Consider the following 24,894-nt stretch of genomic DNA (forward strand, 5'->3'; position numbering starts at 1 on the left):
AAATATAGAGAATTAAGATTATTGTATTCATAATATTCCAACCTGATTTTAGAACATCTTTTGTGAGTCCAGCTTGATTATAATTAAAGCTTCTGTTTTAAGCTACATTAAAGTGAAAATATAAAAATAAAAAATGAACTACAAAAAGAAATACCAAACGTATACTTAATTAATTTCTTTAATCTATATATAATATAAAACAGTAACGATGGAGCTGAGGTGTCACTTCCTCCTTTTTTACTGATAAAGAATATAATATATTAACTTTAGTTATATTATTATATTTATTTATAAAAAGATTATTTTATCCGTACTATATCTAAGAGTTCTACAGAATTTAAATTAATCCCTAAAATCTCTCTAATTCTCTGCATATCTATATCTAAAAGTTCTACATAATTTAAATTAGTCCCTAAAATCCCTCTAATTCTCTACATATCTATATATAATATAAAACAGTAACGATGAAGCTGATGTGTCACTTCCTCCTTTTTTACTGATAAAAAATATAATATATTAACTTTAGTTATATTATTATACTAGTTTTTGACCCGTGCGATGCACGGATTCATCTTAATATATAAATATTAACAAAAATATAATTAATAATTACAATTAATGATATAAAAAAAGGAGGAAGTGACACCTCAGCTCCATCGTTACTGTTTTATATTATATATAGATATGCAAAGAAATAGAGAGATTTTAGGGACTAATTTAAATTATGTAGAACTTTTAGATATAGATATGCAGAGAATTAGAGAGATTTTAAAGATTAATTTAAATTCTGTAGAATTCTTAGATATAGTACGGATAAAATAATCTTTTTATAAATAAATATAATAATATAACTAAAGTTAATATATTATATTTTTTATTATATTTTTTATTAGTAAAAAAGGAGGAAGTGACACCTCAGCTCCATCGTTACTGTTTTATATTATATATATAGAATATAGATATGCAGAGAATTAGAGGGATTTTAGGGATTAATTTAAATTATGCAGAACTTTTAGATATAGATATACAGAAAATTAGAGAGATTTTAGGGATTAATTTAAATTATGTAGAACTTTTAGATATAGATATGCAGAGAATTAGAGAGATTTTATGGATTAATTTAAATTCTGTAGAACTCTTAGATATAGTACAGATAAAATAATATTTTTATAAATAAATATAATAATATAACTCAAGTTAATATATTATATTTTATATTATATTTTTTATCAATAAAAAAGGAGGGAGTGACACCTCAGCTCCATCGTTACTGTTTTATATTATATATAGATATGTAGAGAATTAGAAAGATTTTAGGGATTAATTTAAATTCTGTAGAACTCTTAGATATAATACGGATAAAATAATCTTTTTATAAATAAATATAATAATATAACTAAAGTTAATATATTATATTTTTTATTATATTTTTTATCAGTAAAAAAGGAGGAAGTGACACTTCAGCTCCATCGTTACTGTTTTATATAGAATATAGATATGCAGAGAATTAGAAGGATTTTAGGAATTAATTTAAATTATGTAGAACTTTTAGATATAGATATGCAGGGAATTAGAGATATTTTAGGGATTAATTTAAATTATGTATAACTTTTAGATATAGATATGCAGAGAATTAGAGAGATTTTAGGGATTAATTTAAATTATGTAGATCTCTTAGATATAGTACAGATAAAATAATCTTTTTATAAATAAATATAATAATATAACTAAAGTTAATATATTATATTTTATATTATATTTTTTATCAGTAAAAAAAGAGGAAGTGACACCTCAGCTCCATCGTTACTATTTTATATTATATATAGGGGATTAATTTAAATTATGTATAACTTTTAGATATAGATATGCAGAGAATTAGAGAGATGTTAGGAATTAATTTAAATTATGTAGATCTCTTAGATATAGTACAGATAAAATAATCTTTTTATAAATAAATATAATAATATAACTAAAGTTAATATATTATATTTTATATTATATTTTTTATCAGTAAAAAAGGAGGAAGTGACACCTCAGCTCCATCGTTACTGTTTTATATTATATATAGATTTATTTATAAAAATATTATTTTATCCGTACTATATCTAAGAGTTCTACATAATTTAAATTAATCCCTAAAATCTCTCTAATTCTCTGCATATCTATATCTAAAAGTTCTACATAATTTAAATTAGTCCCTAAAATTTCTCTATTTCTTTGCATATCTATATATAATATAAAACAGTAACGATGGAGCTGAGGTGTCACTTCCTCCTTTTTTATATCATTAATTGTAATTATTAATTATATTTTTGTTAATATTTATATATTAAGATGAATCCGTGCATCGCACGAGTCAAAAACTAGTTTTATTTTATTTACACAACCATCAAATTTTGTACATTTAATCAAGATTATTATTATTATTATTATTTGAAATGATAATCAAGATTATTATTAATAAGTTAAGCACGTATTTTTTTTTCATTTATTCATTTTCGAGTTTAACAAAAAGAAAAAAAATTGATTTAGTGAACTGCTAAATACCACCCACCAATTACTAGTCACCGCTTCCATTTGAACTTTTTTGCCCTTTTCACAATTTTGATAAAAAACTGAAAATTCTTTCTCCAAAATCACAAACTCGAACAATAATAATTGAAATTATGAAAATAATTGATATATGACAATCCGAATCCCGAAAATGGATGATTACGAGTCGAAAACATTAACATTTACATTTTTTTATCAAAAAAATCATGAACATAATCCATATTTTTTGTGACGATTAACATTTTTCGTCACAAAAAATTGGAGAATTTTGTATTTCCCGTCTTGAAAAATTAAACGATTTAACAATTTCCGTAACTAAAAATCCACCAAAGCCATTGGCTGGGCGGATCCAGCACCTTCCTAGACCAAATTGACGTTTTTTTTTTCAAAAATTAATTTTTTTTTTCAAAAGGGTAAAATTGTCCGAATGGAGGCGATAAATAGCAACACCCTTGATTTATCTAAATAACGCATGGTCAATACACGTAAATGGTTAGATCTGTGCGATTTTATTCGGATCCGTTTATCCGTAAAGGTCTCAATCATAATTGATATGCAATTTACAATTTTATATTCAATTTAATGGCCTGTAATTGACGCAATTTACTGAATGGGGGGAAAATATAAATGAAATCTAGAATAGAATCTCCACTAGGCCATGTTTACTATAATTTGCATACACTTGACTAGAATAATTATTTTAAAGGGGAAATAGAATTTATTTAGTTAAAAAGAGAGAATTTTCATATGAATAATTCAGAGGTGCAACGTACCAAATTTAGTATATTTATTAATCACATAAAAATTGAGGGTCTTATAATTAATTGGAATTTGTCATAATTCTATAATATATGATTTTTGTTTGAATGTTTGATTTTATGAATTCCAAAAACTTAGTATTATTTGATAACATTTGCTTCTCGGATATTTTCATAAGTGATATTTAATCAATTTTGAATGGAAAACTAATTGATTCATTAAATTTTGACATGTAAATATAACAATTTATTATTTTTCTATATTATTTATCTATATATTAAATTTATATGGTAAAAAATTAAATCAATTGCCACATAGATGTCATGTATTAAAAATTGTATCATGCAACAAGAAATTTAGGCCTAATACATCACCAGCTTTCTGAACTTGTCCATAAAAATAGATTGACTCCTTGAACTTTGATAGTGTCTCACCAGCTCCCTAAACTTGCTTATTTCGTAACACCAGATCCATAAAAATAGATTAGCTCCCTGAATTTTGCAAGTGTATCACCAGCCCACTAAACTTATTTATTTCGTAACAACTAAATACAAAAACTTGTTAAACCTAAATTCTAAAAATACATATTCATCTATTCGAGAGGTAATTTTTTCTCTTCTCCTACCTTTCAACCTATTATAGGAGTAATTGTTGCAGGTTTGGAAGATCAGATGGATGAGAATCAAAAGTTAGCATTATGGTTTTTGTATTTAGTTGTTACAGAATAAACAAGTTTAGGAAGCTGGTGTGTAACTTGCAAAGTTCAGAAAGCTAATCTTTTTTTTTGAATCATAAAAGCTAATCTATTTTTATGGATAAGTTTAGGGAGCCGGTGATACGAAATAAACAAGTTTAGAAAACTAGCGAGACACTAACAAAATTCAGGGAACCAATCTGCTTTTATGAGCAAATTCAGGAAGCTGATGATATATTAGGCCAACATTTTAACGAGGTAGTTAGTTTTCCATCCAAAATGAATTCTATAAAAAATACTTCAAGGAATAAATGTTACCCTATAATACCACAAAGAGTAAATAACCAAATTTTAGATAACACAAGGACCAAACATGAATTTAATCCCACCTAAAATTCATAACATTTAAAATTATAATAATGATAAAAGAATGAGCCTGACTATAATACTACAAATAATTGCAGGCTATCTTGATTTTTCCATTTTATTTTTATTAACCAATCATTTTATTGATGCATTAACCTCAAAAACAATTATAATCATACATATTAAGTCATGCTTAATTCTTAATCATTTGCCCCTTTATTTGACCCAAAACTCAATTGCTCTATGTTTCAAAGACTCAGTTCTATATTCTTATCCAATTGCATTCAATAATCCATATTATTGTCCAATTAAAATCAATAACACTAAAACTTCAACTATACCGTTAACTTTCAAAAATTTCTATTCATTTATCTATTTGGCATTTTACTTTTAACACGTGATGAGACGTATTTCACATTTACGAATTACTAGAAAAGTTTGTTAAACATCAAATGTTAGAAATTGGATTTTATTTTTAGAGTTAAGCAGCACCCACCTTAACTTGGTCCAGCATGGCCTACTGGCCATGTGATGTCTTTTGACTGATGTTATTCTTTCTTTCCTTGTTTGAATTTAATTCTCTAATTCTTTCAATCTGAAATGTGAAATCTTCTCTTTCTTTTTTCTCCATCTTTTCATAATAATAAAGTATGTGGGAATCTTTTTCAACTCCATGTGATCAATTCAATATGCCTAGGATTGGATCACATTCCAACCTACTTTACTTTGTCCTCATTCCATCTCTTTTTTTTACTATTTTTTTTTTGCTTGCAAATCACAATTTAGATCATCTTGTTATTTACATGTATCATATAATTATATAAGATAAATGATAATTATATCCATCGTGTCATATCAATTAAGTTGATATCTATAAAAATTAGACACTTTTAATTGCAATGAACAAAGAGATGGAGATTTTGATCCTGTTTGTCAAATGGCTGTTAGCTGATTTGACTAGCCGATTGTGTAAACTTGTTTGGTAAAACTTAACTGATTGTTAATAACTATTTGTATAAAATGACATACAAGGACATAGTAAATTCTTTATTTGGAACAAAAAAAAACCCTCTAGAAAGACTTCTATTGTGGGCCGGAGGGAGTAGTAATTAAGGGTAAACGTGTCTTTCAAAAGAGATAAAGCAATAAGCTAATTGAAAAAACTCATAAAATGAGCTTTTTAGACCCAATAAACACAACAATTAGATGTTTGACTAGTCAAAACCTCTAAAGTGGCTCAAATCTCTAATTTTACCCAAAAAGCTCTTTACCAAACAGGGCCTTTAGCGTATCTATTGATCTTAATTTTTCCAGTTAAGGCCTAATGAAGTCAAATTCAATTATAGCCTAATTAGTGCTATCTTGTTTTTATTTATTTATTTAAACACACTTTTGTGCACTAATCACACCCCAACTGAAGTTACTTTCAACTCTTAGTTGTAAAGATGCCTACTTTAAAAGCATGTTTATAAAAAATTTGAAGTTTAGCCAAATTACTCTAATTTTGAAGTGGTAGGCACTTCATGTAAAATACCAAAATTTGGAATTTTAAAGAAGTTTATTTTAGTTTTTCAATTGTTGTTGTTAGCTACCGGTAGGTATTAATTGGGTTTTCTTCTAAAACTATTACTCAATCCTAACCAAATACTTTATATCTACCAACCCGTTTGAAGTAAAACAACAAAAACGACCTACAAAAAGGAGAACAAAATAAACCATTAATATATAAATCGCTTGTCATAAAGGATCTCCAAATTTGTTCCTCGTCATGAAACTTTGAGATACATTTTAAGGTGAATTGGACTTTTATGAAGCGGTATTTTAGATATCCCATATCGTTTAATTAAGAAGCTATTATCTAGCTCATAATACATATCACACAATCCTCCACCTTTAAGGTACATTTTGAGTGAGTTATGTCTTTGTCCATATACAGCGACAGATCCAAAGGGGAAATAGGAGAGCTTGAGCTCCCACTGGTTGCAAGTGAACTCCAAACAGTGTAACAACAACAACAACAAAACCTTAGTTCCGAAATGGTTCGGGGTCCGCTAATATGAACCATCATACGAAACCGTGAAATCAAGTCGTGTTAGCGACATAAATTCTCGTCCTCCACTCCGTCCTATCCACTACCATATTTTCCTCAATCCCTAATAAACTCATATCACTCTCAATCACCCACTTCTGTACGACACTTTAATTTTTCTACAAAAACTATCAATTGAACACCTACGAGTACCCCAAACATTCCGAGTCAGGGAATCCTGAATCCGTCTGTACATTTACTAAAGCTTTTATGACCAGCCATGATAATACTAGGAATCCACAGTAAATTCCATTCCACCTACTGAATCCAAAACTTTCTAAATACAAAAGAAAAGTAAAAAAGTTGTATGGAGTTACCAAATCAAGGTGGACAATAAACTTGTCTCAGCATCCAAGCAACAAACAGAAACCAGACATTTTTATACAACAATCAAAAACTGGAAAGAACATAACATTTGTATTTATACTTGAAAGAGAAATACAGCCAGCAACGTGTGGGCGGACATACACAGACAAGTCTCATGCAAAGACAAGGCTAATTAAGAAAGGACAAAAAAAGCTGCAAGTCTACGTGTTTGCCAAATGCCCCAAAAGCTTTTTCATTGAATGAACTTAAATGCAATTTTCTATACCTACTTTGCAGCCTTTTCAGGAAGACAAAAAAAGCTGCAACTCCAGTGCTTGGTTCAGCTTTCAATTCATTGACAGAGTGTTATCTGGTGATCTATGGATGCTTTTGCAGGAAAAAAAATCAAAGCTATGTACACAGTTTCCATGGAATTTTTCGGACAACCAGTGGATGGTCAAGCCCCTAATCCCCCTTGGATGTGTCTGTGACTTTAGTTGTTGTTGTTACTCCTAGGTAATTGTAGTCGCTGATAGATATTAGCTGATTTTTCTTCTAAAGTAACTATCAACAATTGTTTCTCAATTCTAACCGAACACTTCTATTCTACTAAAGGGCGGCTCGGTGCACTACACGTCCCTGCTAAGCGAGGGTCCGGGGAGGGTCAGAGGAGGAGTCCCACCACAAGGGTGTATTGGGGGCAAGCCTTCCCCTGCCAATTTTTTGGCAAGAGGCTGCTCCTAAGACTCGAATCCGTGACCTCTCGGTCACACGACAACAACGTTTACCGTTGCCAAGGCTCGCCCTCGAACACTTCTATTCTACTAAAAAAGGGCGGCCCGGTCGCACTACGCGTCCCCGCTGAGCGAGGGTCCGGGGAGGGGTCCCACCACAAGGGTGTACTGGGGCAAGCCTTCCCCTGCCAATTTATTTGGCAAGAGGCCGCTTCTAAGACTTGAACCCGTGACCTCGAACACTTCTATTCTACTATTTGAAAAAAAATAAAATTATAAAAAGAACCAAAACGGCCACTAAGGGCCTGTGTGGTCCAACTGTGGTTGATATATGTTAGCTGATTTTCCGTCTAAAATAGCTATCAAGTTATGGCAGAGCAAAACGACAAAAAGAAACTAGGAGAACTAAAAACAGTCACTAAATTTCAAATATATGTAATTAGGCCTATTACAGCCTATTACATTTGTTGCCGCTGTACTTGGTTTTTAAACTCGAACTGCCCTGGAACTTTCAAAAGTTTCAAATGAACCCATATTCTTATCTAATTGCATTCAATAACCTCCATTCTTGTCTAATTGCATTCAATAAACCCAAACTTCAACTGCCCCTGCCCTGGACTTTCAAAAGTTCCTGATTGTTTATCTATTTGACATTTTTTTAACACGTGGCGATCACTTTGACATGTGGCTGAATGTATCTCTCACTTTCTGCATCCAACAAATTCTATTGAGAAATAGGGGTCATTTGGAACTTTTGAAAGTTCAGGGAGGCAGTTGAAGTTTTAGGCCAAGTAGAGGGGTAAGAGATGTATTAGGCCATGTAAAAATACAAGTTATGACAGAGACAATGTCTGCAAGTTGGAACCTTTAGTAATGGGTTGTGGCCACTTGAATAATATAATAAATATCATTGAAAGTATGAGAAATGTATTTCTAGTAAGAAGAAGCTAGTGCTTATTATGCGGGTAAAGGGTCCTTTTCTTTTTTCCTTTAAGAGACAAAACATAGTAATGGAACATGGTAAATATGCAGAGAGGTAAGTGAAAGAAAAATAAAAAGGAGCAAAAGGCCCACCAATCATAGAACATACCAGTAATTGAGACTGCCCAATCTAGTCAAGATATCATCAGCCTTGGAAAAAGAATCTCCACCCTGCACGTTTCAGCAAAATGAACAGGAATAAAGGACAATTTATACAACAATCATAATCATACTAATTTGACAACTGGGTCAATAGCTCAAGCTTATATTTCAACAATCCCTGCTCAACTAATGTAATGTGCAATGATTTACCTAGCAATTGCACCAAATCAATTATAGAGCCACTTATTTTTGTGTCACTTCGTAGCTGGCACTCAAACAAACCAACATTTCCAAGATATGATTGATTAATTGATAAACGTTGACTCCATTTTCAATTATGCGATACACGTGTAAATCAAAGCCAAACTACTCCAAAAGTGTCTCAAAAGAGGAGGATTGTGAAGCCTAGAGAACCATCTGAAATGTGAAACAAATATCCAAGGGTCACGGTAAAGCTTATATGTCAACAATGCTTATTGAATGAACGTGCAATGATATAGCTAGCTATTGCACCAAATCAATCATAGAGCTATTTAGTTTTGTGTCATTTCGTAGCTGGCATTGAAACAAACCAACATTGCATTGAAACAAACCAACATTTCCAAGATGATCGATTTAAACATTACATTGAATGCATTTTCGACTATGTGATACATGTGAAACCCTCCACCCCCTGCCGCTCAACAAAATATAAATTAATGCAAAAGGGTGGGTGCAGAAAGAGATAAATTTGTGTTGGCAATATTAATTAATTCAAGCTGTGTGTAAGAGCAAAAGGACAAAATGCAGTCCTAAAACACGGTCTCATGAACAGATGTTCCTGCAGATCATTTCGTTTTGTTGTTTGTAGTTCAAGATGCTGATGAATCTTCTTCAATCAAGTTTCCTTCTGATCAGTCCTTGGAAGAAGTCAAGACTGCAATTACACAAAAATAAGACTGTGATTTCTTTTCTAAAGACATTGGCCATGATTGGGCCAAGCAAAAAATCAGAGCATCCAAATCTAAAATGACATTGTATTATTCAGAGAACAAGAACTGAAGCGTACAGACGTTAATTGTCCAGAAAAATTCTGAAAGCTCTAAAGAAGTTCTGTTGCTCATCTGGGTCAATTGAAATTGATGCACGTATACCCACTATAAATTTAGGGGTTTCAAAATGGGTAGTCATGTCATAAATCATGTTATGCGATCTATATATTCCACGTAAGTAAATATGATGTAAATGAAACAAATATTCATGTCAAACAGGCGGGTTGTGTGTAAATAGTGGTATAGCGTCATAAATTAACAGCACTATATAACAATCGAGCGAACACAAAAATAGGAAAGAGCAGTTAATACTAAACATTTATAACCTATAGCTAAACATTTCCAAGATGATGAGCCATAGCTACGGAGAAAAAATTAGACCTTAATTGAGAATCTAAGAATTATACAAATCAAAACAACTAACTGGTATTGCATTTAGGTCAGGTTAATATCAGAGGTAGAGGTGACAATTCGTGTAAGACTGTATGTGGACTGGTCATATTCATGTCGTGTTAATTATCAAGTTAGTGTCAAATGCTCAACTCTAACCCAACCCAGTATTTTTGGTGTCATAATGATGTCAACCCAATCGGATTAGTGTCGTTTTCGTGTCATGTTGACAGGTGACATGTGATTTACTACCTCTGTTACTGTTGGCATTTAAAAATATAGGAGGATATAGTAACATTTTTAAATATTTATGTCATTTTTAAATTAGTAGACTGTCCAAAAGTTTAAAATTAATTTATCAAGCCCCTAACCTGCTTATGTTATGTTGGGTTCCTGTATTGTGTTCACATGTCTAGTGTACTGTAATTTTGCTATCTCTATTGAAAATTACACAGTAAAAACATGAGAGGATATAATAATAATTTTAAATATTCGTGTCAATCCTAACCTAACCCAAAAATCTGGGTGTCGATTTCATGACTATTTACTTATTAAGAGAACACTAATCAATTAAATTTGTGTTGGGTTTGTGTCATGTTATCGGGTTGTGGACACAATTTCCACCTCTAACTGGAGGTACCTTTGGTGAACAAATTAATATTGGAGAGATTTTGAGAAATATAGGCCTTAGGCAAGTTTCTTATGGTCTAGTAAGGATGCTGAAAATATGTCCCAGAGCTAAATTATTATCCAATTTCCATAAGTCCTCATTTGTCATTTCTGATTCTTATTTGAGAAACCACCTAAGAGGTAGAATCCAACTTCAAACCCATAATTTATCCTCAAACGGTGTACTTTCAAAAATCATCCCCACGAAAATAATTTTTTCAGACTCTGCACTCTCAAAAAATTTGTATTTACTATCTACAATTAACATAAGATAATGATAGTCTTAATGATCCATTTGGTTTACCAAGCTGTTCCTCCACCACACAAAGCTGAGGCATATGCCTCTCTTTTTTTCCATAAGGAAAAAGAGATGTACATATTTACTTTCATGCAACCAGGATTTAATTGCTTATCATAGTGTTTCTCAGATTTTATGCTGCTCTCAACATATTATTGAGAAGTTCCTGTCAAGGAACCATTTGACCAAAAAACTTAAGCTGATAGGTAAAACTCGAGAATAGTTTTTATTATTTATCTATGATGCATCCCTACATGCAAATACCCCTTGGGCTTGAAGCGTGTACAACACAAGCTCATCTTACCATGTGTTGAAATTCTATCAACAAATGGAGTTGTCAGGATTTGAACTCTCAATCACTTGGTCTAAGAGGCTTTGTTACCTTACTAAATTTGGACATAACTAACCCCAAAAAGGCATCTTGAAAAGGGAAGGTTGCCTCACAGTTTACCATACTAAATTTGGACATAACTCACCCCTAAAAAGGCACCTTGAAAAGGGAAGGTTGCCTCACAGTTGTAAGCGACTCGTTACCTTTATAACTAGTCAATGTGAGATATTTAACCCACCCCCTCATGTCCAAGAATGCACGGCTGGAGTGTGAAATTTGTAAGACTGGATATCTGTAGGTGGCCCAACATTGGATTCGAAGGCTCTGATTATGGAACCATTTGACCCAAAAGTTTAAACTGATAAGTATACACAAGAATAATAATAATTATTATTATTATTATCTCTGATATTTCTAAACATTGCCCATGTACTAGACATTTTATTTCACAATTACAACCAAGTATGTGTCAGTAACGAACACCATTTATTCCATGCATGTGTTGTACCATACTTCAAGAAAGACATGTTTCAGAAGAGCTTGTCTGCAATTGAATCCTATTATAAGCCATAAAAAAGCCTCACATGTCCAACGAGAAAGCAAAACTTTACCTATTGCCATCCGGATGAAGTTCACACATTTGGTTGTCATCACCAATAGCTAATAAATACCCTGAGGATGTCAAACCCTGCAAATATAAAATGAACAAAGTAGTAAATAACATATTGTTTCAAGTTCCAGCACCAGTAACATAATATACCCAACATTCACTAGGCACTTCCTATGAAATGTAATGGCACCTAAATTTTTGCTAATTGTTGAATATCAATAAACAATTTATGTTGTATTCTTCTTTTTCAGGATATTGAAAGAACTTTTCTTATTAAACAAGTTTTGTTTCCTGGAAAAATATACACGTAACAAAGATTACAAAATCTAGCATGACATCCTCAGTTCGTCAAGGCAGAAAAATAAAACCCTTCAATCAAGTGCCAATAGGTATAGTGTATGTTGCACAGAAATTTCAAAGCGTTTCACGTTTCCGAAACGTTTCACAAACTGAAACTTTAAGCCAACTTATATGAACGTTTGGGGTCACGTTTCCATAATTTATTAAAGAATTGGAAACTCGTTTGCTAGGATATAGTGTATTTTCAGAAGTAGATCAATACTAATCACATGTTCAATAAATACCTGATATTTTAGATCATCTTCTACAAGCTATCGAAATGAAAAAATCTATTTTTTCCCTCTATTATGTGACTTTTATGCAATTATTTTAATGCGTATATATATATAAGCAAACATAAATTTTCATTATTTTAATTTTTTTTATAGATATATCCATATAGTTTATTATTACACGTTTCCCTCAAGTTCCTGTTTCCTACATTTTTTAGAAATATCGTTTTACGGTTCCCGTTTCCTTGTAACATAGCATATAAGGTTTATGTGCAACTTAATCTATATTTGGCTATTACCATAGATACCCAAATTTAAGCAGTAACTGATTTAAAACCATTTCAAATCAGAATACCTGAATAGTTACCACGTCCTCCACTAATTGATCCCCCTTTTCTTCTTGTATGGTAACCCACTGCCCACTACACGCACATATCAAAACAGAATCACAGCTACTCTTGTAAAGAATGATAAAATCTATATCACATGTTAAAGCTTGACAACCATATTCAATATCATGGTTCCACATATTTTGGCTTCAAGATGAGACTTTTTTACCAACAATATGACCGTTGACTTGCCTATTCTATTTGATAAGAGAAAAAGTGAGATGATGCAACTAAAACCTAGTAGCTGAAAAAGAATCCAGGAACATGCTTGTCAAAAGATTGTTCAATTTCAATGTGTCAGTCCATATATCAATAAAAGTGAGAAATCATCTACCCTAGTGAGTCACTTTCCCCCAAAATGAAGCAACGTAGCAGATATAAGTATGAAGACAGAAAGATTGTGATTGCCGAAATAACAACTTAACACCTGTAAGAAGATAGGAGCTACCAATATTTAAGGGCAAGAGGAGAGGGTTTTTAATATATGCAATGGAAACAAATAGCTTGCATTGAATAATATAAAACACGCTTTAAGCACAAGGCAACTTGAAGGACATGGGATACATAAATGAAGGCACGGGAGTATGGATTACTGATCGATGGTTTGATTTGAACAAACAAATCACCTTCAACATATGCAAAGTTTGTAGAATAAACCTCACCCACACAGATCATAGCAGTCTCTATAGGTTCATTCGAGTTGTTTCTATGTCAGTTTAGCAATCTGCTGACTGAAAGATTAAACCCATGATGTCCAGTTTCCAAGGGAGTCAATTCATTTCCTGGCAGTACAATTATTAGATATGATGGTGATTTACAAAAGTGATAATTGTTGCCAACCCAGAACAATTTTATCCCTAACGTCATAATTGATACAATTAAGGGCCTAATATTGACAAGTTGAACCAATTCAAGACATTATTAACGGAGACCTCTCCCAAGTCACGAATCCCATTATTCCACTCCACCCCCATGTTATCACTCATCACTAACAGATCAAAGATAAGCGTACACAGGTGGCATCGTGTGGGTCCCATCTTGTCCAGATTCTTATCACGAGTTCTGTACATGTTGGACAATAATTTTTTTATAGAAACTCAAATATTTATCCAGCTTCAAAGAATTTCATCCCCCAAACCTATTCTAAAATCGCAAAAAAAACGAAGAATTCTTGCTTTCTAAACCAATTGATATGAAGCTGGTGCGGAACGTGAATAAAATATTTGGATTTTTTAATAATGTCTAAAATTGGCCCAGTTTATCAACATTAGGTCCTCAATTAGACCATTTATGACGTTAGAAGTAAAATTGCCCTTGGCTCCATCAATAAGTTTTTTTTTGTACCTTATCCTTTTACAAAATGACCTTCTTTTAAATTCTCTCTGTTTCATAGCATGTTTGGACACAACATTTTGAATGAGACAATAATGATATGAGCTCTTGTAGCTTCCAATTGACATGAATGATTGTCAATGTCGAAAATGATGCGTGCATAAATGATTTCAGATTAATAAATATAATGCACATCTCACCTGTGTAGCCATGTGCTATAATACAGCTTCTCAAGAGGTTGAAATCCTGTATGATATGCAATAAAATGTAGCATCGTCACATATAGGGTTTATAGTTTGGAAAAATAATTGCATTAACAAATAGGGTTTATAGTTTGGAAAAACATTTGCTGCTTATTTTTAAATGGACAATTTGCAAATCATGTGCAAGCTCCACAAGACTAGAGATTCTAACGGAAAACTTCATTGTGTCGGATAGAATTTGTCACAAGTAGTATCGGTATTGGATCAAATAGGTTCATAGTTTGGAAATTCCTCTCATCAAATATAAAACTTCTCATGCATAGAGGAGAATCAATTATTCGAGAGCTAAAGAGCTCTAAATGAAAGAATCAACCATAAAGATTCCCCAAATCAATTAATCAAGGTCCAGTAAGTTCAATTCCTTTCGTAATTGAACCTAAGAAATAAATAATTTCAGGCTAGCTTTCCGTGACACATTCTATTGTAGTTTTCGATTACCTTGCGTTATCTTATCTCTTCAGACAACTATATAAATAATAACAACTATACGATAGTTTAGATGTGCATGACATCAATGGAAATCATCATACTGCATAATCAGACATCTCCACCACAGAATGAATAATAGTTGGAAATGATTCAATTAAAAAATTGGAGATAACTTTTTCAGAAATTGAAAGGTAAATTCACCTTGACTGGTGAAAAGGCCATAGAAGTTTTCAAACTTGTTGAAAAAGGTGGAAAGAAAATGTTCTCTTCTTAATTTAGGAGCAGAAGGAGATAATTCTCTTAATACTCCATTCAAGCATGTTGTTGGTTTGTCATTATCAATATTCAGACCAATACCTGCAGGAGGAATGATGCATTAGCTGTATCATGGAAGAACATTTAGAAACAGCCTCTTGTACATACTGCATAGAATAAATTATGGACTGCCTACTGGAAGCCGTAAACTGCACCGAAGCTAGTTGGAGTTTAGGATCTGTTTCACAAAAGTCATTAAACTTTATTTTCTTCCAATAAAAATAATGAACTTCACCTTTAATTTCAATGAAGTCATTTCGCTCAATTTGTGTTCAAAAACTCACCGAAATTTTGACATTGCACACAAGACAATTGACTATATGCCAACTAAGCGTCATACTGAACAAGGATGTGATTTTCTAATTTTTTTTTTTGTGGCCAAGGATGTGGAACGTGGACACATCACATGTGTCTGCCAGGTCAGCCCTAAAAGTCAGGCATGTCTGTTGTGGCACTTAGTAGGCATATACTCAAATACCTTTTATGCCACATCAATGTTCTCGTGGCCGGAATGACTTTATTGAAATCAAAAGTGAAATTCAGTTATTTTATTGAAAGAAAATAAAGTTTGGTGACCTTTCTAAAACAGACTCCAAACTTCAGAGACTGTCGGTGCATTTTATGCCTACATACAGGAAGATAAGTTATTTGGAAGCATGGATACTCCAAAACAGAGCAAAAGATAATATGTTTACCAGCACTGACATTGAACTTCTTTGATCTATATGTTGAAGTGCATAGGATGCCACCAACTTTAAGGCCATTTAAGTAAATATCATTTGGCCATTTTATTTTAACATCCAGATATGGTAAGCCCTGAAATAAATGACATTACTGAAATGAAGGCATCGACTAGAAGATTCTTATAAAACTATGAAGTGAAACATAATCCTCAAATCACCAAAAGTGAAAAACAAGGTTCTATATTGTTTTGTTTTGGTCCTAACCTATGTTACATGGAAACAGAAACGGATATAGAAACTGAAACGGAAACCAGAAAACGATATTTGTAAAAGATATAGGAAACGAAAATGTGGGGAATGCGTAAATAAATGAAGTTTTAAAAACAATAAGTATGTTTGTTTATTTTATATATATATCTAGATTAAAACAATTACATAAACGTTACCTAAGGAGGGAAAAAAGAGATTTCTTTCTTCATTTCGAAAGCTTATATAAGATGATCTAGAAATATTAGGGAGTTACTTAACATGTGATTAGCATTGATCCACTTGTTTCCAAATTTTAAGATACGAGTTTCCCATTACAGAAACTTGACCTGAAACACGTCATATAAGTTTGTACAGAGTTTCTGTTTCCGTGCAATGATTATAACTCCAGCCATACACCACCCCAGAAAAGTTTCTGCTAATCTCTAAACCCGCATATTCTACACCCAACTTGATTGATTCCAGCCAAGTCATCATCAACATCCCAACTTATGCAGTTAAAATCTCATTCAGATAACTTTGAAAGACAAACACAGATTCCATACATTTTTTCAGCAAACACAATGAATGAAAGTTCCAAGTGGAAAGCAACTCACATTATCCTGACAAACTTCTTTTATTGCCTCTGTAACAGCCAAAGATACCACGTATTGCAACAATGGCACAACTCGGCCATCCTCCATCTGAACAGTAAATGAAAATAACAGGCAGCCCAATGGAGATTCCCACACATTTTTGGACCGACCTAAGCAAGTAATCAACAAATCATAACCAACAATGAAATCATTATGAAGAACTTATAATTTCAAACCTCTCCCTTTAGATTGAATTTCAGCCACACATACTGCACCAATTGGAATTTCGCCAAAATTGCTGACAAAAAAAACCAGAACATGAATTTAAATATTCAATTATGAACATTGAACATGCAAACAAGCAAAAAGGGAACACTCTGAATCAGTTGATACTTACTGTGAAACGACATCGTGAGTAGAAGTTAATCGCGGAGACCAAATGAGGAACCTACCGAATTGACTAGTGTGAAGAGAATTGAAGAACAAGTCTACATTGAAAGGCGCTTCTTTCTCTGGTTTAGCAATCTCCGATTCTAAATGTAAGGAAACTGTGGTACTTTCAGGAAGTTTAATAGAGCAATTTTGCTTCAGTGCCGAAGCTATCTGCTTCTCCTCATCGGATTTTCCAAATAAGACCAAGCTGCAATCCGCCGAACTGGTGCTATCCATTGCAGCTAATGACCGGCGGAGATTGATCACAGGTAAGAGACTGTCTACAAAGCGAAACGACGGAGAGATTAACCGCCGGCAGATACTGAGTGGCATGAGCGGAGAAGTTTCACTTAACCGTCGGGTTTTCGAGGGAAATTCAGACGGAGATCCCAATACATATAACCGTCACAGCGCAGCTTCAGAATTTACTCTCACAGTCAATTCTGCTCCGTGGATATTGAAGAATGAGACACGTCATATTCATCAAACGGTTAATAAAGCATCTGTGACGGGAATAAAGGACAAAGCCATGTCACCCTAACTTTTATGTTTTTTCTTTTGGCAGCTGTATTTGAAATTAGGATTTTGAACATTCTGGAGGCAGTGAGGGGAAAGCGGGAGAATCTGCCATGGAAGAGTTGCAGAATACTCTTCAAAATTGGGGTTTATGTGTTTCAAATTCTCCAGAGAAAGGACGGTGTCTGATTACCTCTAAGGATTTCTCTACAGGTATTATTTCTTCCTAATTATCCGATTCAAAACAGCTCATTTTGTAAAGTATTCATCTGTTTGAAATTGCAGGAGAAGTGATTATAAGCCAAGAACCATACGTATGTGCATCAAATAACTCGCCGACTGAGTTGCGGTGTGATGCGTGTTACTCTTCAGCTAATCTCAAGAAGTGCTCTGCTTGTCAAGTTGTGTGGTACTGTGGAAGCTCCTGTCAGGTTTGTCTATCCTTCGCGAATCGCGCCTATTTGTTTCTTTTCATTTTTTATTTTGTCTTCTACACTTGTTTATCTTCCTCATCTTTAGCTGCAAAAGATGCTATTTAAACAGTATAGTCTTCCTATTCCTGTTTATTATGATGGGATTGTGTGTGTAATTAAGCAGAAGTTGGAGTGGAAGTTGCATCGTCTTGAATGCATTGCTCTGTCTAAGCTTGACAAGGAAAGGCGGAAGTTTGTTACACCTTCTATACGTTTGATGGTGAGACTCTATCTTCGAAGAAAATTGCAAAATGAGAAGGTAAATAGTATATTATTTTACTTCTGTGTGCTATTGCTTACAATTTATCCTCTTTGTCTTTGTCATTTTCAATTCTTTATTGGTTGTAATTGATGCACTTTTCAGTTTTCAGCAAGTCTTATCATGCTTGATTTTGTTGATGCAGGTTATCACTGCTACTGCTACAGACAATTATATTTTAGTTCAGGCTTTAGTGGCTCGTATCCTTTGTAGCTTGCTTGTGTGGTTTGATCAGCTTGATATATCTTCCATTGGTGGTACAGCAATTCTATTAGTGGATTGTTTTGTTTAACCTTCAATTTGGACCAGACATGAAAGATATTGATGAGAAGCAACTACTGCTTTATGCACAGATGGCCAACCTTGTTAGCTTAATTCTTCAGTGGCCTGACATTAACATAAAAGAGATTGCAGAGAACTTCTCCAAGGTTGCCAACTCCTATTTTCTTGCTCAACTGCTCCTTTTATGTTTCTAATAGATAGAAGATGCTTGGAGTAGACTTAGTGCTGACTTGAACCAATGCAATAGGGGTGTAGAGTCTTACTTAAGAATCTCTATTCACGCGTTTAACCTGATGGCCGCTTAATAAATTCTTTTATAATGTTTGAGCAAGGGTGCATAACTTTTAATGCAGAATATTATTGATGTGTGACTTACGATCAATTATCACTTAATTTTTGGTTCGATGCATAGTGATACTGTAACATGATGCAAGTTTCAATTGGTTAGACAAATCTTCTGATGCTTGGTCTTACTGTGATCATCAACGATCAAATGCAGCTTTCGTGCAATGCCCATACCATTTGTGATAGTGAACTGAGACCCCTGGGAACAGGGCTGTATCCGGTTATTTCCATCATTAACCACAGGTGCCCACCTCAATGGAATGTTTTAATTTGTTGTTTTCTCTTGTTTTGGTTTTCTCACTGGCTCTTATGCTGCAGCTGCTTGCCCAATGCTGTTTTGGTATTTGAGGGAAGACTGGCAGTGGTGCGTGCTGTTCAACATTTACCAAAAGGGGCTGAGGTAAGGCAACAATTTCTTATCCGTTATGTTACAAATTGACAGAAGAGCATATCTGGTTTTTTTCACATGGTTAATTGTGAGAATATGTGAAGTTATTAATCTGTTTGTTGAATGGATTAATGTCTCCACGCTTAATGTGTTCTTGGAGCACTTTGATGGTTTGTTAGGATAGGAATTTGCTGTGATTTTCGTACTTGCTTGCGAAATAGAGCTATAAAATTGCACAGCACAAGTCCAAAGAATTCTCAAATCTTTTATGAGTTTCCTATAACAATGAATTCGGGAAGGATATTAACTGCAAGATATGGAGTTGAAGCAAACCTACATGTTAGGATTTAAGACATAAAAAGAGAAAAAACTAAGTTTGATACATATCCCAATTGCACATTGATATCAAGGAAAGGGTAATCTTGAGATTTCTTGTCAACCGCCAGGCAAGAGATCCCTTTGTACTGACCTACAAGACAATGAAGTTAGGGCAGAGCCGGTGACTGAGGACTGTATTTGAGGACTGTATTTCGATGCCTAAGTTAGTATTAGGAGAGAGAAAGATTAGGATAGGGAGAGTTCAAGAGAAAATGATGAAGAACGATGCCTTAATATAGCGGTGCATTCATCATTACGTGGTGGGTTCGTGGTGTCTAGTGCACTATTTCCCAATGGATTGGTGGCTTAATCCTTGTGAAGGCATGTCAAGCACATTCTATCAGTCCCGCGGAGTATCAAATCAGTCCACTTGACTAGATAGACCATGTGAAGTCCAGTACATGCTTTTTTTATCACCGGTCCACGTCAAGGTAGATCATGACTGGGTGTTATCACATGCCAAGATATTATATACATTCTTTCCTTTGTTTTGTTATGATTTTCCTAGCTTAAATTAAACATTCTCAATGGAAATATGATGCTGCTTGAGACTTTTGTTGTGCTGTCACATTATATGACAGCATCCAGTGTTACCCATTCTTATCTTTTTGAATTTAGAAGTATCATATTATGTTTGCTTATTTTGTATAAGGTATTTATTAGTTACATAGAAACTGCTGGATGTACTATGACACGGCAAAGAACTCTCGAACAGCAGTATTTTTTCACTTGCTCTTGTCTCCGATGCAGTAAAGTGGTAATTCCTATTTGAGTTTATTAATAATTGCTTTAACTTACATTTTCTCATTGATTGATTATTAATCTGGATGTTCTAATCGAAGGGTCAGCAAGATGATATCCAAGAAAGTGCAATTCTGGAAGGATACAGGTGCATAGATGATAAATGCAATGGTTTCTTGCTTCGGGATTCTGGTATGTGCTTTAGTTGTAGTCTAGTGATCAATCAGATGGTTTGCACATATTTTTTCCAATTTTGTCTTTAAATATGCAGCTGATCAAGGATTTGTCTGTCAACATTGTGGCCGTCTTAGAAGCAAGGAAGAGGTAAAGAAGTTAGCAGCTGAGATAAGAGCAACTTCAGAAAAGGCCTCCGAGTCTATGTCCTCCGACAGTATCCTTTCCTGTTATTTGTGTTGAGAATCATTCATCTCTTTTATCCTTCTAAATATTTTATGCTCTATTTGACAGCATAGAGCCATAGATCAAACATATATAACATTAAACAATATATTTGTTCCTTAAGTGACGCTAAGGTAAGCGGGAAGCCATTTCTATCTATAAGAGTATTGAGAAACTTCAGAGGAAATTATGCCATCCCTTTGCGATTAGCTTGATGCAAACTCGAGAAAAGCTTTTAAAGGTAGCATTGCGAGTGCATTTATATTTTAAATTTTGTTTTCTTACTTAATTGTTGATCAATTGTAATGATACAAGAATCATTTGCTTTTTGCAGATGTTGATGGAGCAAGAAGACTGGAGAGAAGCTCTGTCATATTGCAAATTGACCATACCTGTGTATCAAAGTACGCCCTTCTTACTGGAAATGCTTCTTTTATTCTTAAATTCAAGAATTAAAATTGCTTAGAATATCATTTCCATCAGCTCTACAATGGAGAGTTACCTGCTAGCGGAGTGATCAAAGGTTAAAGGACTTTTATGTTAGTAAAGGTCAAAGTTGAGTGATTTTTATGTCCCGTATTGAAGTTGAGCTACAATTATGTTAGTAAGGAAAAAGTTGAGTAGCTACGGGTGTAATTTACTCATAATATATTCTCAAGACATCTTCATTAGAATATCTATTTCGGTCTTGGGACGCTACAAGACTAACTCAGCATACTTAGCTCATACACTTATTCTACAATTGATTACTTTTGAGTTATAATTATAAAGTGAACGGTTTCAAAACTGTTATATGGTGCTTTAATGTCATACATTTCTTTGAAAGAATAGGAGGTGTAAGTGAGGTATTTTGTCCAAAATTCAAAACTTCAGTTATTTAGCTAACTCTTTGCTAACATTGATTTATCGCATGAATCAAACCTCCATAGATAGGATCGTCTATTCTAATTTATAATTGTCTAATTAGAACCCTAGTGAAAAAGATAAAAATATTACCTCTTGTAGACTACTCGTAGAGTTTCAAGCAGTAATATCAGTTCAGTAGCATTCAGTTCAGCATTCAGTAATTTATCATTATTTATTATAATTATAATTATTTATATATAATTTATTATAATATATATATATAATTTATAATTTAGTATTATTTATATTTAATTCATCATTATTTATTATAATTATATTTATTCAGCATTCAGTAGCATTCAGTTCGGTTTACTTAAATTCAGAGCCTTAGTCCACACGAGGACTTTTGCTCTTAGCAATGATTTTTGTTCTTTATCTATTGAAGGTTCAAAACCAAATAAAATTTGACTTCATTTCATTCTTTGTTCATTGCAGAGGTTTATCCAGAATTTCATCCTTTGCTTGGATTGCAGTATTATACTAGTGGAAAACTTGAGTGGTCAGTATTTTTCTTTATAAATTCAGTTGATCTATCTGCAATGTTGGAGTTTTTTTCACTGATAACTTCCGGCTATTCGATGGTTTACCAATCTCTTAGAAGACCAATATCAGGTTGTCAATTTCTGACATGACAACACGATTTACAGAGACAACCTGTTTTTGCATTAATGTCATACGTAATAATGTAGAATATATAAATCACATGATTATGACACCGACAATCTATTTTGACGCCCTAATATCAGCATTTTCATTACTTTGGTCCTGAAGGTTACTTGGGGACACAGAGGATGCTATGAAATCACTGACCAAGGCATTGGATATACTTAGAATTACTCATGGAACAAAAACACCATTCATGAAGGAGCTCATGATGAAGTTGGAGGAAGCACGTGCTGAAGCTTCCTATAAACTTTTATCGAAAGACGATGACTAGCAGAGTACATGTAGCTTTGCTCCCGATGTCTCTAATCATTGGCTTTACTGATAGAACCGCTATCTCGAGGGAACCAACTAGTAGATGATTATATTAAAGATGATTTATAACATCTTTGAAAAAGAATTTAACTCGGGACCTTTACGAGAGAAGGAAGTTCCTCCATTCCATCTTCCTGCAGGAGAAAGCCATTGATGCCTTACACTGTAATGCTAACTTATGTTTTGATAAAATACATTGTTTAGTCCTTGTATTTTCAAAAACATATGATAAAGTTCCTAATCTTTTTTCGATGAACTGTTTAGTCCCTAACGGTTTTCTCAGTGAACTGTTTAGTCCCTGCCGTTAGACTCTCATGAAGATTTTGTTAGTCAATTTGGATTTGCGTTCTTCTTTTCCTTTATTTTCATTTCCTTTAAACTCTAATGCATCTGAAATCAATTTTGAGTGTTCTTCTTCTTGATTTTCTCCTTAATCGTTCAAATTCGTAAGCATTGGGTCTGTTTTTTTTTCTTGTTCTCCATACAAATAACTTCTTCTTCTAAATTGGATTTCCTCTTCTAAAGTTTGAAGGTAAATAGTAAAGTGTAATTTAATCATTTCCGAAATCATAAACGGTAAAAAAATCTAACAAACAGACGGAATGAGTAAACAGTTCACTGAGAAAAAGGTTAGGGACCTTACCATGTGTTTTTGAAAATGTAGGGACTAAACAGTGTGTTTTGTCAACATATAGGGACTAATAAATTAATTACCCTTTATTTATTAGACTTTCTGCATTTGGTTTTAGTGCACTAGGTTCTTTAATTTGTAATCAGAAAATAATCTTTTGGCTGAAATTTCCTAGTCTCACAATTGAAAATGTTAAATTTTATGTAATCCTTTCAAATTTTGTTGAAATTTATAATTTGACATTAAGTTTTTAATCAATTATAATTAGGGTAAATAATTTATTAGTGCCCATTTTTTTAACACATTGTTTAGTTCTCTTATTTTGACAAACACATTATAAGATCCATATCTTTTGTCAATACTAACTTTTTGATCCCTTTGTCTATTTTTTTAGATTTTTAACCGAACATATTTTAGTTTGAAGACCGGCATAATACGATACAAAATGGTCATATTACTTTGTTATTTTCCATCTATCTATTCATGCTAAATATAATAGTTAAAAATCTTTAAAAAAAATAGACAGAAGTACCAAAGAATTAATAATGACAAAATATAGAAATTAAACAATATGTTACATAAAAAGGAAGAGACTAATAAATTATTTTAGTTTTATAAATATTATGCGCTTAGTTATTAACAATTAGCAAAGTTAATTATGAACATAAAATTCAATAAAAAAACCAATATTTATTTTGTGTATTTGAAATTTTATTTTTAATACAACAACAACAAAGCCTTAGTCCCGAAATGATCCGGGGTCGGCTAACATGAACTATCATATAAAACTGTGAAATCAAGTCGGATCAGCGACACAAATTCTCCCCATCCACTCTGTCCTATCCACTACCATATTTTCCTCAATCCCCAATAAACTCATATCACTCTCGATCATCCTCCTCCAAGTTTGCTTAGGTCTTCCCTTACCCCTCACCACTACATCCCTTTGCCACTCTTCAGTTCTTCCTAACCGGCGCATCAAGCGCTCTTCGTTTTACATGGCCAAACCACCTTAGTCGGTTTTTCCTCATTTTATTCTCAATAGATATAACCCCTACTTTTGTCCTAATTATTTCATTACTCACCCGATCCTTTCTCGTATGACCACACATCCATCTCAACATACGCATCTCCGCCACCGACATCTTATGGATGTGACAGTTTTTACTGCCCAACACTCCGTACCATATAACAATGCATGTCTGATTGCCGTGCGGTAGAATTTTCACTTCAATCTATTAGGCATGCCGGGGTCACAAAGGAAATCCGTAGCACTCTTCCACTTCGTCTAATCGGATTTAATCCTATGAGCAACATCTCCATCTATTTGGATAATAGATCCTAAATACCGAAAGCAATCCGATGCCTGAACAACTCTCCTAAATTTTATTTTTAATAGTTCGAAAATATTTTTTCATATATACAAAA

General features: G+C 33.2%; 2 protein-coding genes across 4 annotated transcripts; one reads left to right on the plus strand and one right to left on the minus strand.

Moving 5' to 3' along the window:
• Nucleotides 1-6,073: 6,073 nt before the first annotated feature.
• LOC136235267 (biotin--protein ligase 2-like) lies at nt 6,074-17,616 on the minus strand. Of its 2 annotated transcripts, XR_010691738.1 has the most exons (10): nt 17,136-17,616; nt 16,975-17,036; nt 16,760-16,908; nt 15,909-16,029; nt 15,100-15,255; nt 14,407-14,452; nt 12,841-12,907; nt 11,915-11,991; nt 8,795-9,001; nt 6,074-8,653 (listed from the first exon to the last, which is right to left on the minus strand). XR_010691738.1 is itself a non-coding variant. In XM_066024862.1 (9 exons), exons 1-9 carry the CDS (start codon nt 17,501-17,503, stop codon nt 9,458-9,460), a joined length of 1,089 nt encoding a protein of 362 aa, XP_065880934.1. In that variant the 5' UTR covers nt 17,504-17,586; the 3' UTR covers nt 9,146-9,457. The 2 variants fall into 2 exon arrangements, 1 of the variants encoding a protein (XP_065880934.1); XM_066024862.1 differs by lacking the exons at nt 6,074-8,653; nt 8,795-9,001 and adding an exon at nt 9,146-9,500 and having other exon boundaries at nt 17,136-17,586.
• A 72-nt stretch (nt 17,617-17,688) lies between these two features.
• LOC136235266 (histone-lysine N-methyltransferase ASHR1) lies at nt 17,689-23,677 on the plus strand. 2 transcript variants are annotated; one of them, XM_066024861.1, is made up of 14 exons: nt 17,689-17,899; nt 17,972-18,117; nt 18,284-18,418; nt 18,564-18,618; nt 18,728-18,846; nt 19,200-19,288; nt 19,364-19,445; nt 20,464-20,568; nt 20,660-20,744; nt 20,824-20,943; nt 21,086-21,192; nt 21,286-21,355; nt 22,293-22,356; nt 22,629-23,677. In XM_066024861.1, exons 1-14 carry the CDS (start codon nt 17,800-17,802, stop codon nt 22,792-22,794), a joined length of 1,443 nt encoding a protein of 480 aa, XP_065880933.1. In that variant the 5' UTR covers nt 17,689-17,799; the 3' UTR covers nt 22,795-23,677. The 2 variants fall into 2 exon arrangements, with proteins under 2 accessions (XP_065880933.1, XP_065880932.1); XM_066024860.1 differs by having other exon boundaries at nt 20,654-20,744; nt 22,629-23,676.
• The last annotated feature ends 1,217 nt before the right edge of the window (nt 23,678-24,894 follow it).

The sequence above is a fragment of the Euphorbia lathyris genome, chromosome 7, assembly GCF_963576675.1.
Source record: "Euphorbia lathyris chromosome 7, ddEupLath1.1, whole genome shotgun sequence".
NCBI classification, from domain to species: Eukaryota; Viridiplantae; Streptophyta; class Magnoliopsida; order Malpighiales; family Euphorbiaceae; genus Euphorbia; species Euphorbia lathyris.